Source organism: Meriones unguiculatus, chromosome 8 (genome assembly GCF_030254825.1).
Source record: "Meriones unguiculatus strain TT.TT164.6M chromosome 8, Bangor_MerUng_6.1, whole genome shotgun sequence".
NCBI classification, from domain to species: domain Eukaryota; kingdom Metazoa; phylum Chordata; class Mammalia; order Rodentia; family Muridae; genus Meriones; species Meriones unguiculatus.
In genome coordinates this window covers 45,696,588-45,713,378 of record NC_083356.1, presented here as the reverse complement: position 1 = coordinate 45,713,378, position 16,791 = coordinate 45,696,588, and the positions used below count along the sequence as shown (strand labels likewise).

The 16,791-nt window shown below is 40.4% G+C and overlaps 1 protein-coding gene across 4 annotated transcripts in view; it reads right to left on the bottom strand.

Moving 5' to 3' along the window:
• Window positions 1–16,791, bottom strand: part of Enpp2 (ectonucleotide pyrophosphatase/phosphodiesterase 2) — a 118,080-nt gene that overhangs the window by 70,690 nt on the left and 30,599 nt on the right. For all 4 annotated transcript variants that reach the window (XM_021661995.2, XM_060389414.1, XM_021661994.2 and 1 more), the window contains exons 2-4: window positions 16,657–16,756; window positions 6,737–6,892; window positions 3,537–3,662 (exon numbers count right to left, since the gene is read on the bottom strand). In XM_021661995.2, coding sequence (XP_021517670.1) covers window positions 3,537–3,662; window positions 6,737–6,892; window positions 16,657–16,756 — 382 coding nt within the window. The remainder of the gene's footprint in view (window positions 1–3,536; window positions 3,663–6,736; window positions 6,893–16,656; window positions 16,757–16,791) is intronic.

Genomic DNA, 16,791 nt, shown 5'->3' with positions numbered 1-16,791 from the left:
AACTCACAGAGATCTGCCTCCCGAGTTCTGGGATTACAGGCATGCGCCATGGCACCCAGCGTCCTTTCCTTTTCTTAACAAGATTTAATCCAAGGTCTTACACATGCTATGTCCTAGCCAGTACCTGAAGTCATTTAACAGAAATGCTTTATAAACATTCTGTGCTAGAGAGAGGAAAGGATTTAATTTAGGAAATAAGAGGTGGCGTGAACTATAGAGAAAAGGTCATGGACTTTTGCTTAAACATCCATAAGTGCCTGGTGTGGTTCCTGAAATGCCTTCCTTTAAGAAGTTGTGTCTTTTTTTTTTTTTTTCATTTTTAAAAATTTTTGTATTATTATCACTTATTTCAATTTATTCAATTTTTATCCTGGCTGTGGCCCCCCTCCCTCGTCTCCTCCCAATCCCACGCTCCCTCCCTCTTCTCCCCTTATATCCCTCCCCTAGTCCATTGATAGGGGAGGTCCTCTCCCCTTTCCTCTGACCCTAGCCTATCAGGTCTCAACAGGATTGGTTGCATTGTCTTCCTCTGTGGCCTGGCAAGGCTGCACCCCCAAGGGGAGGTGATCAGAGAGCCTGTCACTGAGTTCATGCCAGAGAAAGCCCTTGGTCTCCTTACTAGGGACCCCACTTGGAGACTGAGTCTATGGGCTACATCTGAGCTGGAGTTTTAGGTCCTCTCCATGCATTGTCCTTGGTTGTGTTATCATTCTCTTCAGGGCCCCCAGGACTCAGTTTTGATGGCTCTGTTGGTCTTCTTTTGGAGGTCCTGTCCCCTCCAGATTTTTCTATCTCACTTTTTTTTTCATAAGATTCCCTGAACTCTGCCCAAAGTTTGGCTATGAGTCTCAGTCTCTGCTTTGATACCTCGATCAGTAGAATCTTTCAGAAGCCCTCTGTGGTAGGCTCCTGTTCCCTGTCTTCTCCTACTTCCAATGTCTATAACATTTGCCCTTCTGAATGAGGATTGAGCATCTTTCCTAAGGTCTTCCTTGTTATTTAGCTTCTTTGGGAGTACACATTTTAGTATGTTTATCCTATCTTATAGGTCTAGTATCCACTTATAAGTGAGTATATACCATGTGTGTCTTTCTGCTTCTGGGATACCCCACTGAGGATGATCTTTTCTAGAGCCCACCATTTGCCTGCAAATTGCATGATTTCCATTGTGTAAATGTACCACAATTTTCTGTATCCATTCCTCCATTGAGGGATATCTAGGTTGTTTCCAGCTTCTGGCTATACGAATAGAGCTGCTATGAACATGGTTGAGCAAGCATCTTTGTTGTAACCTTGTACAACCACTTTGAAAATCAATTTGGTGCTTTCTCAGAAAATTAGGAATAGTGCTACCTCAAGATCTAGCTATACCACTCCTAGGCATAGATCCAAAAAAGGAAGCTGTATCTTTTATATTTTCTGTAGGCCGCTGACGATTAATATAAAAACATCATATTCTGCCAACAACACACATACACATGCATATTGTACAAATATGGCTGCAACTGGATCCACTGATGCTCTAGTGTCCTTCCTCAGCAAGCACTCCCAGTCCTAGGCTGCCGCTGGGGCCTTGACAAACAGCTTACATCCACTGGGAACAAAAGTCGTGCTCCAAAGCTTCAAATGACTTGGTGATTTACTCCTTAACACAGAGTCTCTCTTCCTGTGGCTATGATAAAACAGCCTGAAAATAACAACTCCAAGCAGAAAAGGTTTACTTCAGCTCATGAATCAAGGGACAGTGCACCATGGAAGTGAAGGAAGGCAGCAGGCATTTGGAGCAGTCTGTCTCATCTGGTTCACAATTCTTGAAAGCAAAGAGAAAAAAAAAAAACAAAAACTGCATGGTATACAGTCCTAGCCCCTGCCCACTGGTAAGATGGGTAAATGCTCCGCCCTAAATAGAACATTTATACTACCCTCTCTAGAGCTCAAGAAATATTGTGTGGAAAGAACATAAGAGCTCGGAGGTAGGGACAAGAGTCATAAACTGTTGCCTTCTGAGCACGGCGTAGTCAGCGCAGCCACAAGCCCACAGCAGCTGCAGAGGTCTGCAATGGGCCTGTACAAGAACAAGGCTGACACCCCCCCCCCAGAGGGAACCACGGTGCCTTCTGACTGCTGCTGATTTGAAGGGCAGGGGCAGTTAAACCTAAGTCAACAGAGTTGGATGTGGTTACATTCAGTGGAATTCAAAACAAAACAAAATGACATACATGTGGGAAATATACTTATAGGCAGGGGGAGAATGAGAGTACAAGGGAGGTTAAAAAAAAAAAAAAAGAAGGTTGAGGACTCCAGTAAATAGAAAACACTATATATACGGTACAAGAAATTATAAAAGAACAAATTATATAAAAGGTATTCCAAAAACATGTGTCTTGGGGACTGGAGAGACTGTTCCGTAGTTATGAGCTCATATTATTCTTGCAGAGGATCCGGGTTCAGTCTCTAGCACCTATTAACAACCAGCCATAATTCCAATTCCATGGGCTCTGAAACCCTCTGCTGGCAACCAGGCACGCATGTGGCTCACAGAAATGCAGTCGGCCAAACCCCTCATATACATAAAATGAAATTTTAAACTCTAATTTTTTTTGTAAATATGGCCTGTCTACATCAATTAATGCAATAAAGTAATCAAAATATTTCCCACTACCTACATTTGAAGAGGCCCTTGTCCCAAATAATCCTAGACCCTGTCAGGTTAGTCATCACACAAGCCAAGGCAAGACTCACCAAGGCTTGCTTTGCCAAGGTCCCTTCCCAATCCCACTTCCCTGACCTTCACACATGGTTTTCCTATAGTGCATTTTCTCAATAAACTTCATGGACCCAATTACAGGCTCTGGTGCTTAAGAAACCTGATCTTAAACAACACAGAAAGCTCAGAAATATCTTAAATAGTATGGTTTCGTCTAATTTTGAGATGTTTGTTTACTTTTTTGCTGTATCAAATCAATGAAATACAAAAGATGACAACTAAGAAGTAGTGTAAAAAATTAAAAAGTATAATTCTGAGGCTGGAGAGATGGCTCAGTGGTTAAGAACACTTGTTGCTGATAGACTAAGATCAGAAGGAAGAAGAGGGGGACCTCCCCTATCAGTGGATTTGGGGAGTGGCATGCGTGAAAAAGGGGGAGGGAAGGTGGGATTAGGAGGGGAAGAGGGAGGGGTTTATGGGGGGATACAAAGTGAATAAAGTGTAATTAATAAAAAAAAATTTAAAAAAAAGAACACTTGTTGCCCTTTCAGAGGACCCAAGATTGGCTCAGTCCCCAGCACCTACATGGTGGCTTATAATCATCTGTAACTCCAGTTCCAGGCAATTTGACACCCTCTTCCGACATCCACAGGCACTGCACACACACGTATGATGCATGTACATTCATGCAGGCAGAACACTCATACACATAAAAAAGGATATTAAAAAAATACAATTCTTTTCCATCTCCAAACCCCACACCTTAGGTGTTATGTACCTTGGCGAATGCCCAGTGTTTATTGTCTCAGGGCAGTCTGAGAGCACGCACCTTTACAGACCACTTGGTAATTGGTACAGCAGTCTCCACGGGACAAGCAGTCTTCTGAGCAGTGACAGGCATTTTCCTCATTCCGTACTTCTCCACATCTGTCTTTGGTGCACTCCCAGCCACGGGCTGAAATCATCACAATGAAACACTCTCACTGCCACACACAAACCAAATGAAAGAGGCCGCAGTTGCTTACAAGGGGTTCCAACAAAAAGAGCCAGAAGCTCACATCACTTAATCTGTTTGTAAAACTTGAGTCAGCCAGAGGCCAAGAAGACATTTGGAGAACTTACAGATAGGATGAATTTCTAATTTTTCAAAGCAGAGGGCACACTCACAGCAGAGCTGAGCTCTCACAGAAAAACAAAACCCAGAAAGTCAAACAGAGTATCCCCACCCTTGCAGAATGGCCCTGAGTACCACAAAAGGAGAAAGAACAGAAAGAGGCATTAATGCCTTCCAAATCCCAACTGACCAAAATGGCCGTCTATAAAATGAGGTTTCCTGCTCCTAAGGAGGTCAGTAAACAGGCTGCAGCATCCTGACTGAGTGATAGCTTAGGTTTCAGTTATTCAGGGAAATGGGGGGGAAGTAACTTTTTCATTTTAATTAGAGTGCTAGTATCATCTTTTAATTGATTTTGTTTTAGAAAATAAACTATAAGTCTTAAGGAAAGATGTTTTTGTTTTTGTTTTTTTTACGAAACCATATTGTTCACTATTATATTTCATCTCAGATATAAGACTGTCAGACTAACCACCACATTCTAGCTGTTCAATGAATATTCAATAAATATCTTTAAAATGGTGGTGGAAGTAAACTATGATTCTTGAAATTGAGGACCATGACATAAAAAGCTTTCATTGGTAATCCAAGTATTTAGCTTTTCCACTTCCCATAATCTGTCTGCCTCATTGTTTTCCATCCTCTGTGTGCTGAGAGTATAGCAAAGTTTGAAAGATAAGAGCTCCGTCTTCCTGGTGCTCATATCCAAGACAGAAAGACAGACCACAAACATGCAACCAACAGACACCATCACTCAGTCATGGGAAGGGAAGAAAAAGGCATGAATGGGGCAGTAGAAAGGCTACCAAAAGAATGGTCAAGAAAATGAATTATGATTCTTGAAATTGAGGACCACGACATAAAGAGCTTTCATGGGCAGTAAAGCACACTTGGAACACTGAAAGCCTTCATCCTTTAAAATGTTTAGACAGTAGAAAGCAATGACATTCTTCTACATCAAGGCTGCTCCTTCATGACATTCTACCAAAGAGGAGCCCTTGCTAAGTGATAGAATAGACAGAGGTGGAATAGTCAGTGAATTATGTTCCATTTGGTGGAATGTTACACTGTCATTTGAAAAGACAGTGTTTAAAAGACTATAGATACAGATAATGCCTCCCACATGACTGTGTATATAAATACACACAGAGATATACATACACTATCCAGACATGCTAAACACAGAAAGAGTTTACACTGAAATCTCAGGCTTGCTTCCTGTGTTGGCATAGCAGAGCCTTAAGAACTTTTCTTTTCTCCTTTCAACTTTTTATTGTTATTTGACATTTGATTCTTCCACATTCAATGCATGTTGGCTTAAGACACCAGAGAACAAAGTGCTTTACAGAATGTTGTTATAGTTTGTATTAAACTACGAAGAATGGCATGAGTTACATTCAAAGAGAACTAACCTAGAATCAGGGGTTCATTAATCTTTGCAAGGAGTTTTAAGACCAGAATGTTAGAAGGTTGGCATAACTTATTGGAGACAAGATACTCAAGGTAAGGTGGGAACATAAAATGTTCTAAAATTCTCAGTGCAAATCAGACACAGATTTCTGGTTTGCACTTATGTTTTAGAGTCAAAGAGCTCTGTGGGATGTCTATTCTACCCATATACTCAGTTTACAAGAGCCTGAGGTCTTAAACTTGAGGAGTCACAGTTGAAGAACCATGGGAAATCCACAACAAAAATGCATCTGCCTACTTAGAAATTCATTATGCAAAATTAAGCTAATGAAACCCTTATATTTTGCAGGTTGTGGAGAAAATAAGTCCCAATTAGTGAGGGACTTTATTTTAATTTTTTTATATTTATATTTATTTTGCCATGTTTTATATTTAAGTCTTTACCTACACATTCTTTTTTTTATTTTTTTATTATTAGTTATATTTTATTAACTCTGTATCCCAGCTGTATCCCGCTCCATCTTTCCCTCCCAAGCCCTCCCTCCCTCCCTCATCTCCTCCCTGCCTCTTTCCAAGTCCACTGATTGGGGAGGACCTCCTCCCCTTTCATCTGACCCTGTTTTATCAGATATCTTCAGGACTGGCTGCAAAGTCCTCTTCTGTGGCCTAGCAGGACTGCTCCTCCCTTGTGGGGTGGGGAGATCAAAGAGCCAATAAGTTAGGAACTAAGGTTTAAGGAAATGCAATAATGTCTCATTTAAAAAATCAGACAAATAGCAATGGTTAAGCTGGGCTTTCCAAAATACCACCAATGCACAGAAGTAAGAATTTGTCAAGGAAGCTGAGAAATCAGTTTCCAGTGTACAAAGTAGTGTGTCTTACCATTTTCTTAGTGGATTGCATGAGGTTTTGCCCAGGGACAGAGACATGGTAGTGAGCCTACTCCAAAAGGCCTATCTAAAAATGTTTGGCTTTGAAAACAGAGTAAGTATGATGTCAAAAGTCCCCAAGGCTGCTTTTTCCTTGACTCCTGTACATCCATTCAATAGCGCACATGTTCTAATGGCCATTCCACTGCAGGATAAATAAAATCGAGAAAACTTTAGAAGATTTCAGAGCTGCCCATCGCACAAGACCCCAGATTGATTCCATAAGTGGTTTCCATTTGCACAGAATACAAGGAACTAGTTTTAAACCCGTTACTTTCAAAATGTGCATAATTATAAGCTACAAACCCTAGCAGTGAACGTGAGGTGAGGAAGATGGACAAAGGCCTGGCCACAAATGCTTTTCAAACCAGTCTACAGTGCCTGCAGTTGGAAAGTGCCTTCTTCGGCTGCGCCAAGAATGACTGAGCCAAATTATCCATAAGAAGTACATTCTTCATGCAACCATCAAGAAACAAACCAAAACCCACTGTGTGAATAGGCTAAAACAGAAGTGTGTAACAGCTAGGTTACAGTAGGTCTTTTGCTGGAAGGGAAAGGCATCCAGAAGTCACATACCTGTTTTCAAACAGAGCTCATCAAAGTCATGGCAGCAGCTGCTATAGCTCTTGCATAGGTTGTCACACCGACAATCAGGAGGGCCAACCTCTTGAAGCTCAAAGCATCTACCCTTGCAGGATCCAGATGTGTTGGTCCATGGAGAGTCAGACAACACTGCCGGTTTGAACAAGAGGCAAAGACAAGAGATTAGGGAGTGGCCATGTCACCAATGCAAGAGTGGTACTTGGGAGCAATTGGAGTGGAATGCAGCCAAACTCTGGATGAGAAGCCTGTCTTCAGTGCCTGCAACGTGGGTACCTCAAGCATGCTGACCATCTTCCATAAGCCACAGCTCCCTACTGTAAAATGGGAGGCTCATAAAAGTAATTCCAGACTGAAATGAGAAATGAATGAAACAACCTGTGTGAAACGTTCATCAGAACACCAAGAACACACAACTGTTGGCTCTATTCGTGATTACAGTAATGAGTACTATCCATGTGTAATGGTGCATGCCCCTATTGGAATAAGAGTTCATTTCCTATTTTTAAAACCACATAACTAGCTGAACTTCACAGTATGCCAATGATCAAGCACTAAGGAGAGACAAGAGGATTCAAGGCTAGCCTGGGCTACATAGCAAGATTTTGGGTGAAAAGCTGCCATTGCCACCAAAACCATAAGGAAGTGTGAGCATGTTTTTAAAACCGTCTGAACACATATGATCATGTATAACTGGAGCACATATAACTCCAGCCCCAGGGGATCTGACTCTGACTCCTTCTCTGGCCTGCAGAGACACTGCATTCACATGTACACACAATTTAAATTGCCATCCTTTTTTAAAAGAATATACTAAAGCTTTATGAAAAAGACAATTCTAGAAAAATCTAGTTAAATCATAGAGCACTGAATTTTAAAGACAAAAATATCAATACCATAAAAAATACTAATTCATCTTAAACCTAAATATTCAGTTTATTCATAGAGATAAATACTCAGAATTCTAGAAAGTTGAAAGGATAGAAAGACTTACTGACAGAAATAGAAAGATGTTGGAAGAAAAAAGTAATTTGGTGGCAAGGTAAAAAAAAGTATATTCTGGAGGTAAATAGTTAAGGTTGGTGTTAGAAAATAAATTCATCAGTATTGTGGATAAGGCAGAAATAAAGCCAAATACATAAGTTTATTTTATTTAAAAATTGCATTTCAAAAAAGGCCTCTGAAAGGCTCTGCCCTGCAGACTATCAAAGCAGACGCTCAGACTTATGGCCAACTGTTGGGCAGAGTGCATGGAATCTTAAGTAAGAAGTGGGAAATAGTAAGATCTGGAAAGGACAAGAACCCCACAAGAAGAGCAACAGAACCAGAAAATTTGAACACAGGGGTCTTCCCAGAGACTTATACTCCAACCAAGTACCAGGCATGGAGATAACCTAGAACCCCTACCCAGATGTAGCCCATGGCATTTCAGTGTCCAAGTGGGTTACATAGTAATGGGAAGAGGGACTGCCTCTGACATAATCTGATTGGCCTGCTCTTTAATCACCTCCCCCTGAGGGGGGAGCAGCCTTACCAGGCCACAGAAGAAGACAAAGCAGCCACTCCTGATGTGATCTGATAGACTAAGATCAGAAGGAAGGAGAAGAGGACCTCCCTTATCAGTGGACTTGGGGAGGGGCATGCGTGAAGAAGGGGGAGGGAGGGGGGATCGGGAGGGGAAGAGGGAGGGGCTTATGGGGGGATACAAAGTGAATAAGCTGTAATTAATAAAAGAAAATAAAGAATTAGATGTGACAATATGCCCAACAGATTTGGCACTGTTTTAGTCTTAACATATTAAATGCTAAATAAATTCTTCTTCAAAAAAAAAAAAAAATCCTGTCTTGAAATTTGCAACATTTTATGAACTCACAGAGAATTGTCTGACCTTTTAGTTCATTGTCTTCTATTTTCCACACACAAAAGCAGATGAGATATATATAGAACAATATATGTAACATACCTTAGCAAATATTATTTATAAATATATTTGTAACTTCTATATTTAGAAATTTATCATTTTTACAATACATATATATATCACTTTTAAAATCAAGAAAAAGCAAGATGTCAGAGAACATGACAGTCCTAGGTGTACCCATGCCATTTATTTGAACACGTAGTTCATCTCTTAGTCAACTGTTCCATTCAGAATCAGAGTCTCCGCGCCTAGCTTTTATGGCATCAGATCAATTGACATTAAGCAAACAGACTCACTAGACCATGAGATGTGAAATGCTTTCTCACAGTTGATTTGGGGATGTCGAAATAAATACAAACCACATCAGTTCGGTTTAGAAAATCATGTCTGTTTGCAATGCAATGTCTTACCTCTGCTCCACAAACCACATTTTTCTGTTGATTTTGGCCAACCTATCAATCGTACAGGCTGAGACATAAACTATGGCAGGCAAGAAGGAAAAATAGGAAAAAACCGATAGTAAAAGGGAAAATAATGAAAAACTTGTAATTGCATGTTCTTTGTTTAAGGGTTGTGCTTGGATAGAATCATTCCAACCACTGCCTAATAAATTCAAGTAGCGATCATTCCCATTGAGCTGTGTCTGTAAACATGCCCACTATTCGAATAGCTGAGATGATGAAAAGAAGTCTGAAGGCATTTGCTCGCCCTGTCTCATCTTCTTTATGGAGTCCAAGCCAGTATTCGAAACATTCTAATTGTCTACGCCCCGTGTTTGCATTCTTCTTCAAAGACCCTAGATTCTTCACTTCTCAAATACCTTTACACACCTTGGGTTGTGATCATTCTTTGCCCATCCTAGCAAGGTGATTTTGTAAATATTTTCTTATGGTATTAGTCATTCTCTCAATTTGCCCCTTGCTGTCTTTGGAAAGAATTTCCTTAACAGCTTGCCTTATCAGCTAGTCCTTCTTACCAAGATTGCCACTGAAGACAGTGGTCAGAGCTGCATCTCTATTGCAGAGACACATCTCAGTAAAAATGTTCAAGATCCAACTATCAGCAGCTTCGGTTAGGAGTGAGTTCCCTTGTGAATTAGGAGAAATATCGAAACGGGGAAAATTCATTCTTGGATAACAACTGCAAGTTAAGCTGAGAATGACAGAAAGAAAAAGGAAAAGATAATCTGAGCCATGTAAGAGTCTCTCTAATCCAATAACCCCAAGAAACTTGAGTTGTTCTCCCTTTAAAAAGAGAGAGAGAAAGAGAGAGTCAGACATGGTGGTGCATGCCTTTAACCTCAGCACTTAGAAGTCAGAGGCAGGCAGATTTCTTTGAGTTTGAGGCCAGCCTGATCTACATAGTGAGTTCAAGGATAGCCAGAGCTACTCTGTGAGATCCTGTCTCAAAATAATAAAATCGGTAAATAAATAAAAACAAAAAAAGAAAGTGCTTGAATTGAGAGTTCACTTGGGCCTTTCCAGAGTCTGTTCCATCCCATCTCTTTACTGCCACAGCAAGCACAGTCCTGTTCATTCTGTTAGTCACCCTCTGTATACGGACTTTAAAAAAAAGAAATTACTTGCCCACGGTCTGTGTCCTTCTCCCTACATTCAGCCTAAGGATGGAATTGTTTTGTTTTAATTGTTTTGTTTTGTTTTGTTTTGGGAGTGTTTTAATTATTATTATTCTATCCGTGTTCAGGACATGCATGTGTGCAGGCACACATGTGGAAGTTAGATGAAACCATCGTGAAGGTGGTTCTCTCCTTGCAACTTTACATGGGTACCATGAGCACTGGTCCTTTGGGCTTAAGTGAAAAGCACCTATCTGCTCTAAGGCATCTTACTAGCCTTAGACCTTTCGAAGACTTGCCTTTTGATTAGAACTGATCCAATGCCAACTATGGACAGGGCCTTCGATGGCATACCTGAGATTTTCAATGTAGACCCTCCTTTATTTGATCTCAAACAGGAGCAAGCATAAGCACTTTGGTTCTGTAACTCATTGAGAGGAGAAAAATGACATGGCAGTGAACTGTTGCCATCCTAATAGTTTCCATCATTACTGAGACAGCCATAAAAATCACAGAATAAGGAAGATGAAAAAGCAAGCCAACAAAGAGCATTCACAAGTGCCGAGTGAGAACAAGAGTGTGATGGAGGCACTTGCCAGCACTCCTATGGCATTCAAATTATAAACTTCCTTTAAGCTACATCTTCAAACGATGCTGTTTTCCTTTAAAGATTTAGTCTGCTCTGTAATTTTGAAAAGCAAATGTTACAGACTACTTATATAGATAAGTATATAATGTTACTTATATGGATAAGTCGGTCTTGGGAGACATTGCATTTTAAAATGTATGTACACAACTGTAATACGCAGCTGACCCAAGGCTGTGTGTTCCGCCTCACCAAAGTATAATTTCATGGTTTAACAGAATGCAAATGTAAATTACATTTTTTTCTTTCAAATCTGTAATTCAAATAGGAACAGGCAAGATTATTTTAAATTGTCAAGTAAAAACCCCTTTCCAGGGTATTTCACTTCAGTGTACACACACAGAAGACACACAGAGAGATAAAGCTATAAGCCTCTGGTATTGTTTATTTTACAGACATATAAAAACCACAAACTACTGACAATTTAATTGGACCATTGGGAAGAATCTAACTGATGACAAGGGCTGTCATCAAAGCTGACTTCATCCTATACTCTCAATCATATTTCCTTCTACATCTTCTTGTTAAGGGGAAAATTCAGATCTGGAAAATGGCCAGTGAGGGTGGTAATCTTTAAATTTTCAAGTGTTTTAGCCTAAAGCTGGATGGACTTAAGCTTCTTCTAACAAGTTGGTCCTGTGGGCAGGGTTGCTCTGTCTTCCCTATCAGTGCCTCCTGTTCTTGGTGCTCAGCCCAGGTGTCTGCTGCAAACAAAACCCTGAAATGGATTGTGGGCTGTTCTTACACTGGCTCATTCTCTCAAAAGCATAAAGACAGCAGATTCTTTTCTGTTTGCTGTTTTGTCTCAAGCGTAAACTGGAAGCAAAGGCTTAGGACATGTGGACAGCATTCAGTGTCTGGAATGCTGTCACCCACCTCTCTTCTGGAGTATGTAACGCATAGTTCTATCTATCTATCTATCTATCTGTAAGACAGCGTTTCTCTGTATAGCTTTGGCTGTCCTGGAATTCATTCTGTAGACCAGGCTGGCCTCAAACTCACAAATATCTGCCTGCATCTGCCTCCTGAGTGCTGGGATTAAAGGTGTGCATCACTACTGCTGAGCAACTTCATCTTTTCTTGAGTGAGCTGCCTCTCCCCACTTTTTCTGGGGACTTTCATCTCGTCCCTTAGCAAGGACCATTAGTTTATATACAGACCCATGTGTCAGTTTTCACTGTTTCTTAAGTATAGAACTTACTTGACAAATCCACAGTTCTCTCCTCTTCCTAGTTGCCAGGCCAGATTTCACAGGGTAGTGAAGACAGAGGTAGTGGGGAGAGAGACAGAAGCAGAGGCAGAAATGGATGATGGGTTCACCTGGCAAGTTTTCAGGCATCTATACTCTGAAAACACTGTGTCTATAAACACAATATATTCATATGTAGAAAGACTGCATACTAAGAAGACCGAATACAATGTTATTTAAATGAAAATTTAAAATCTTTTAAGTTAACTTTTAGACCATTTAAATAGCATCCACTGTAGTTGAACACATAAATCGGAGTTATTTGCAGAACTGCTAGCAAACAAGAAAGTGTCAGACACTGCTAAGTCCAACACCTACAAGTGTAAAACCAGCCTTATAACAGAAAGAACCTGAAAGTTTCCCATACACCTCTTTTGACATACACTATGCCGATCAGTCTTATCACGGCACGGCATTTTGCTTTCTTTTTTCTTTTTTTGTAAATGAAGAACTAAACCAATGAGTTACATATCAGCTAGCAGCTGTTCAGCTAAGATTTTAGACCAGCACAGCCAAATTATTTATTTGACTAAAAAAGGAAGATTGTTTCTTGGATTTGATTGGCATAGGGTCTCTCAGTGTAGCCCAGAACAGCCTGAAACGTGCAACCTTCCTGTCTCAGGTTCCCAAATACTGGAATCATAGGCATTAAATACCACACCCATTGACTAAGTACTACATCATTAACCAAAGAGTTTTTGAATTTTATATGCATGCTTCAAATTTTGGAGGTTCTTTTCCAATCACAATTTTGAAAGGTTGGTTGATTTTTATCTATTTAAAAACTCTTGTGTTTTTTGTGAGATTGTGTGTGTGTGTGTGTTTGTGTGTGTGTGTGTGTGTGTGTGTTTTGCACTTTTTCTTTGGCTCTTTTTCATCTGTTTATTTGTTCTGTCCTATGCTTGTTTGTTTGTGCTTTCTTATTTTATTATTATTCTTTAGATGCCAGTTTGATTTCTAAGGAGAGACAGAAATGCTGTGGATTCAGGTGAGAGGGGAGGTGGGGAAGACATAAGAGGAGTTGGGGGAAGGTAAACCATAATTAGAATATACTGTACGAAATAAATCTATTTTCAATTTAAGATATGAGGAAAAAGAAAAAATCTATTTTGAGCAAAGCACACTGAAATTTCAGATAGAAAAACATGACAGAGTTCTCTGCTGTATAAAAGTAAATGGAAAAATCACCACACTGAGCCCTGCTCAACAGAGATCTGCAAAAGCGCAATGATGTCTCTGAATCCTAACTCAGATAATTTCGTTCCATTGACTCAAAGTCCCCAGTTTCTATCTTCAGTCTACCATTAAGTGACATTGGGCATTATAGCCATCCGACCACTTTCCTCACAGATGGATGGCTGAAGTTTTAGATCTTCCTGCATTCTGCAGGGCTGTTAGTTAAATTGCTCTCAACTGTACAATGAGATTCCTAAAATTTTCAAGAACATGAGCCTTCTGATCTTTAGCAACATTTTTTTATTTGTTTGGTTTGGTTTGATTTTTGTTGTTGTTTTCTTGTTATTTGTTTGGTTTTTGAGACAGGGCTTCTCTGTGTAACAGTCCTGGTTGTCTTGGACTTGCTTTGAGACCAGACCGGCCTCAAACTCACAGAGATCGCCTGCTTCTGTCTCCCGAGTGCCAGGATTAAAGGCGTGCGCCACCACACTCGGCCCCCAAAAACATTTTCTATTTTCTAATAAAATTGTTATTTATGCTTTTTATTTCATATTTACCCACAAATTAATCACTCATGTGCTTTTAAACTTTCCATCCAGCCCAATAAAAATGATGATAAATTGGACTGAGTTATCAAAATTTTATTAGCCCTGTATTCACAAGCTCACAAATCCTGTTTTGTCATTCAAGTATCACATTGCTTCTATTTCAAAAAGTACCCATGTCTACCTGGGGACTGAAACAGTAGAGAAAGAAGTATCCCTTCCACAAAGCAGAATCCTCTACAACTCCAGACATACCACATGAATTTTCTTTTCATCTTAAAGATAAATGGGGTGACCACCCCGGATATTTGAAGTAAAGATATCCAACTAAACTGCACTTATATTTCCTTTGAAATTTGATTTCCACCCCCTCATTTAACTTGGCATCCCTTTCCTGAGCTTTATAACTTTTTCTGGCCTTTCTACACCTTCTAAACATCTCAGGATCTGGGAGAAGTCTTATTCTGCCCCCTGCTTCTAACAGATCATCATGTCCTAGCAATAAACACAACCCTACAAGTGTGCTCGTTAATTAATTATAAGTTTCTCTGCATGGTCCAGCCCTGGAGCAGACACCTCAGTCCACAGTACAGCAGTGAGAGTATTCATGCATACAAAACAGTCTCTGGTGTTGCCCAAGGAGCTATCAGGATTATACATGAAGCTGCATGCTTTCGAATGGTCTGGGCACATGTAAATGAAGAGTCTCTGTGTTTCTTGTTTGTGAAACACCTGGTGGCACTGAATTCGCAGGATTTCTTTGGAGCCACAGGATGTTGTTTAAAAAAAGAACGGGGTGCTTTCTCTCTTGACTCTTATTTTAATAAGTGTAGGGAAAGTTCACCCAGTGTTCTCTGATGCAAAAGTTTTGCTAATAGGCCGAACAGCCTACCACGTGTATTACTTAGGAGATTCTTCTTCCAAGCGTAGTTACATTTAAACAGATATGAAAACTGTCTGCACTATGTTTTCCCTCCTTTTCAAAAAGGTATCTTTTGTCTTTTCTATTTAAGCAGAAATAAATCCCACTGCATAGAAAGCAGGTTAGCTGCATCAAAAGAAAGTTTAAAAATAAAAACCACCTGAGTATATCTAAGTCCTAAACTCAGGTGTAAATTGTGTGGCATCCTAAAACTTCACATAGGTGAGATGAGCTGTCACTAGAGACCACAGAAGATAAAGCAAAATTCTTCTAAACTAATCCTCACTGCTGAGGGCTGAGACATTACAAGTGACTTGCCTGTGACTATAGCGCTTACTGATATAGACAGAAGATCCCAGGCTGGGACCTTCCTGATCCATCCAGGTCCCCTCCTTCCCCCCTCCAAAAAAAAAAAAAAAAGTTTGAAAATAATGCAGTCATTAAAGAAACAGCATTTATTCCTGTCAATATCAGATAAAGAAAGCAGAAAAAGGATTCCTTTTAGGCACCGTGGAATGACCTGGCAGTGGCTGTCAGAGCCCTATGCCATGCCAAGGGCCTGGTCCCCTGTCTTTTAGTTGCAATCAGCTTTAGCAGGAGTGAAAAAGAGGGCTTTGAAGACAGCATTTGCCTCTAATAAAAACAGCATTCTCTTCTGGCCCAGCGACCCCTCTCCTCTCTCCTAAGGAAACACAATGCAGTTTTGTCCATTTGGCTCCCTGGGGCCACAATTTTTTAAGATCCGTTTTTTTTCATTCTTCCCCCAAAGCACACCTCACCTCAGCTCACTCACCCACATTTCCCAGTATTTTTTCAATATTCTCAAACCTGACTCAAGAAGCCTGCATTCCATGTGCAAGATTCAGTAATCCACTACACCCCACTCAATAATAACACATTATGGTGGTGTAAAGACAGGTGGTGTTCTGGTAGTGCCCCAATCAAGAAATGCAGGGAAACACAGAATTCCCAGAAAGGCAGAAAACATACTGTGATGTCAGAGAGAGGGAAGAAAATATTGCCCCCTAGAGTACCTGTCATTCCAAATGCAATTTTTAATCCTGAAACCATCAGCAGCTCCAATTTCCAGGAAATTAACCAAGCCATTGCTTGCGACCAGGTCAGCTAGGCCCCCTCAGCCTGCACAAGCGTTCCTTTATGAAGCCCCACTCTGCTCGGGGCAGCTCAGTGCAAAGGAGCCCCATTCACGCCAGCTGGGCTAAGTCAGGAAAGTTCCCAAAACTCACCTTGCCTTTACCAGAAGGGAACACAGAAGAGCGCAGAGCTACTCTTGAAGCTCTGCAAAGAGATCACCTTGAGGGTCCCCCTATTCTCAGTAAATCTTAGTTCCAAAGTTCTAAAGGTCTAGTTTTGTAAGGAAAAAAAAAGTTTATTGCCTTTTTTTTAAACTTCCTTTTTTTCTCACTTCTGAGATAGAACTTTCTGGTTGCAAATAGCGTGCTTTATTCCACACGGCAGGACACCAGTCTGACCATCTGCACCTCGTGGTACCTGTCAGTATCATCCCTCTCCAACAGTAAACCGAGATCTGTTCTCACTGCTCTCAGTCTGGCTTTATTTATGAACAAAGGTTCTCATTTTATTTCAACATTTACAAACTTCAGGGTACAAAAATGTAAACAGCCAGTTGTTAAGAAGCGACAATAAAGGTCTTTGATTAAAACAACATTCTTTACACCTAAATCAGAGACATAATTAGTTTTGTGACAGAAAAACCTTGAGCTAAATTAATCACCCTGCAAGGTCGTCAGGAAGATGAATGTTTGAAGTTGTTAACGAGGATTGCCTATGTGCACAACACTGTTAAAGAATCAAAAATGCTGATAACGGCTACTCTTACCTGTGGGAGGTCCTTCATCCCACTCTGCCCTCTTAATTCGACTTGCTGTGAATCCTAAGCAGATATTGACACCGACGGCAAAAGTGAACAAGGATATTACCTAGGGGAATAAAGAGACCAAGTTGTCAAACACAG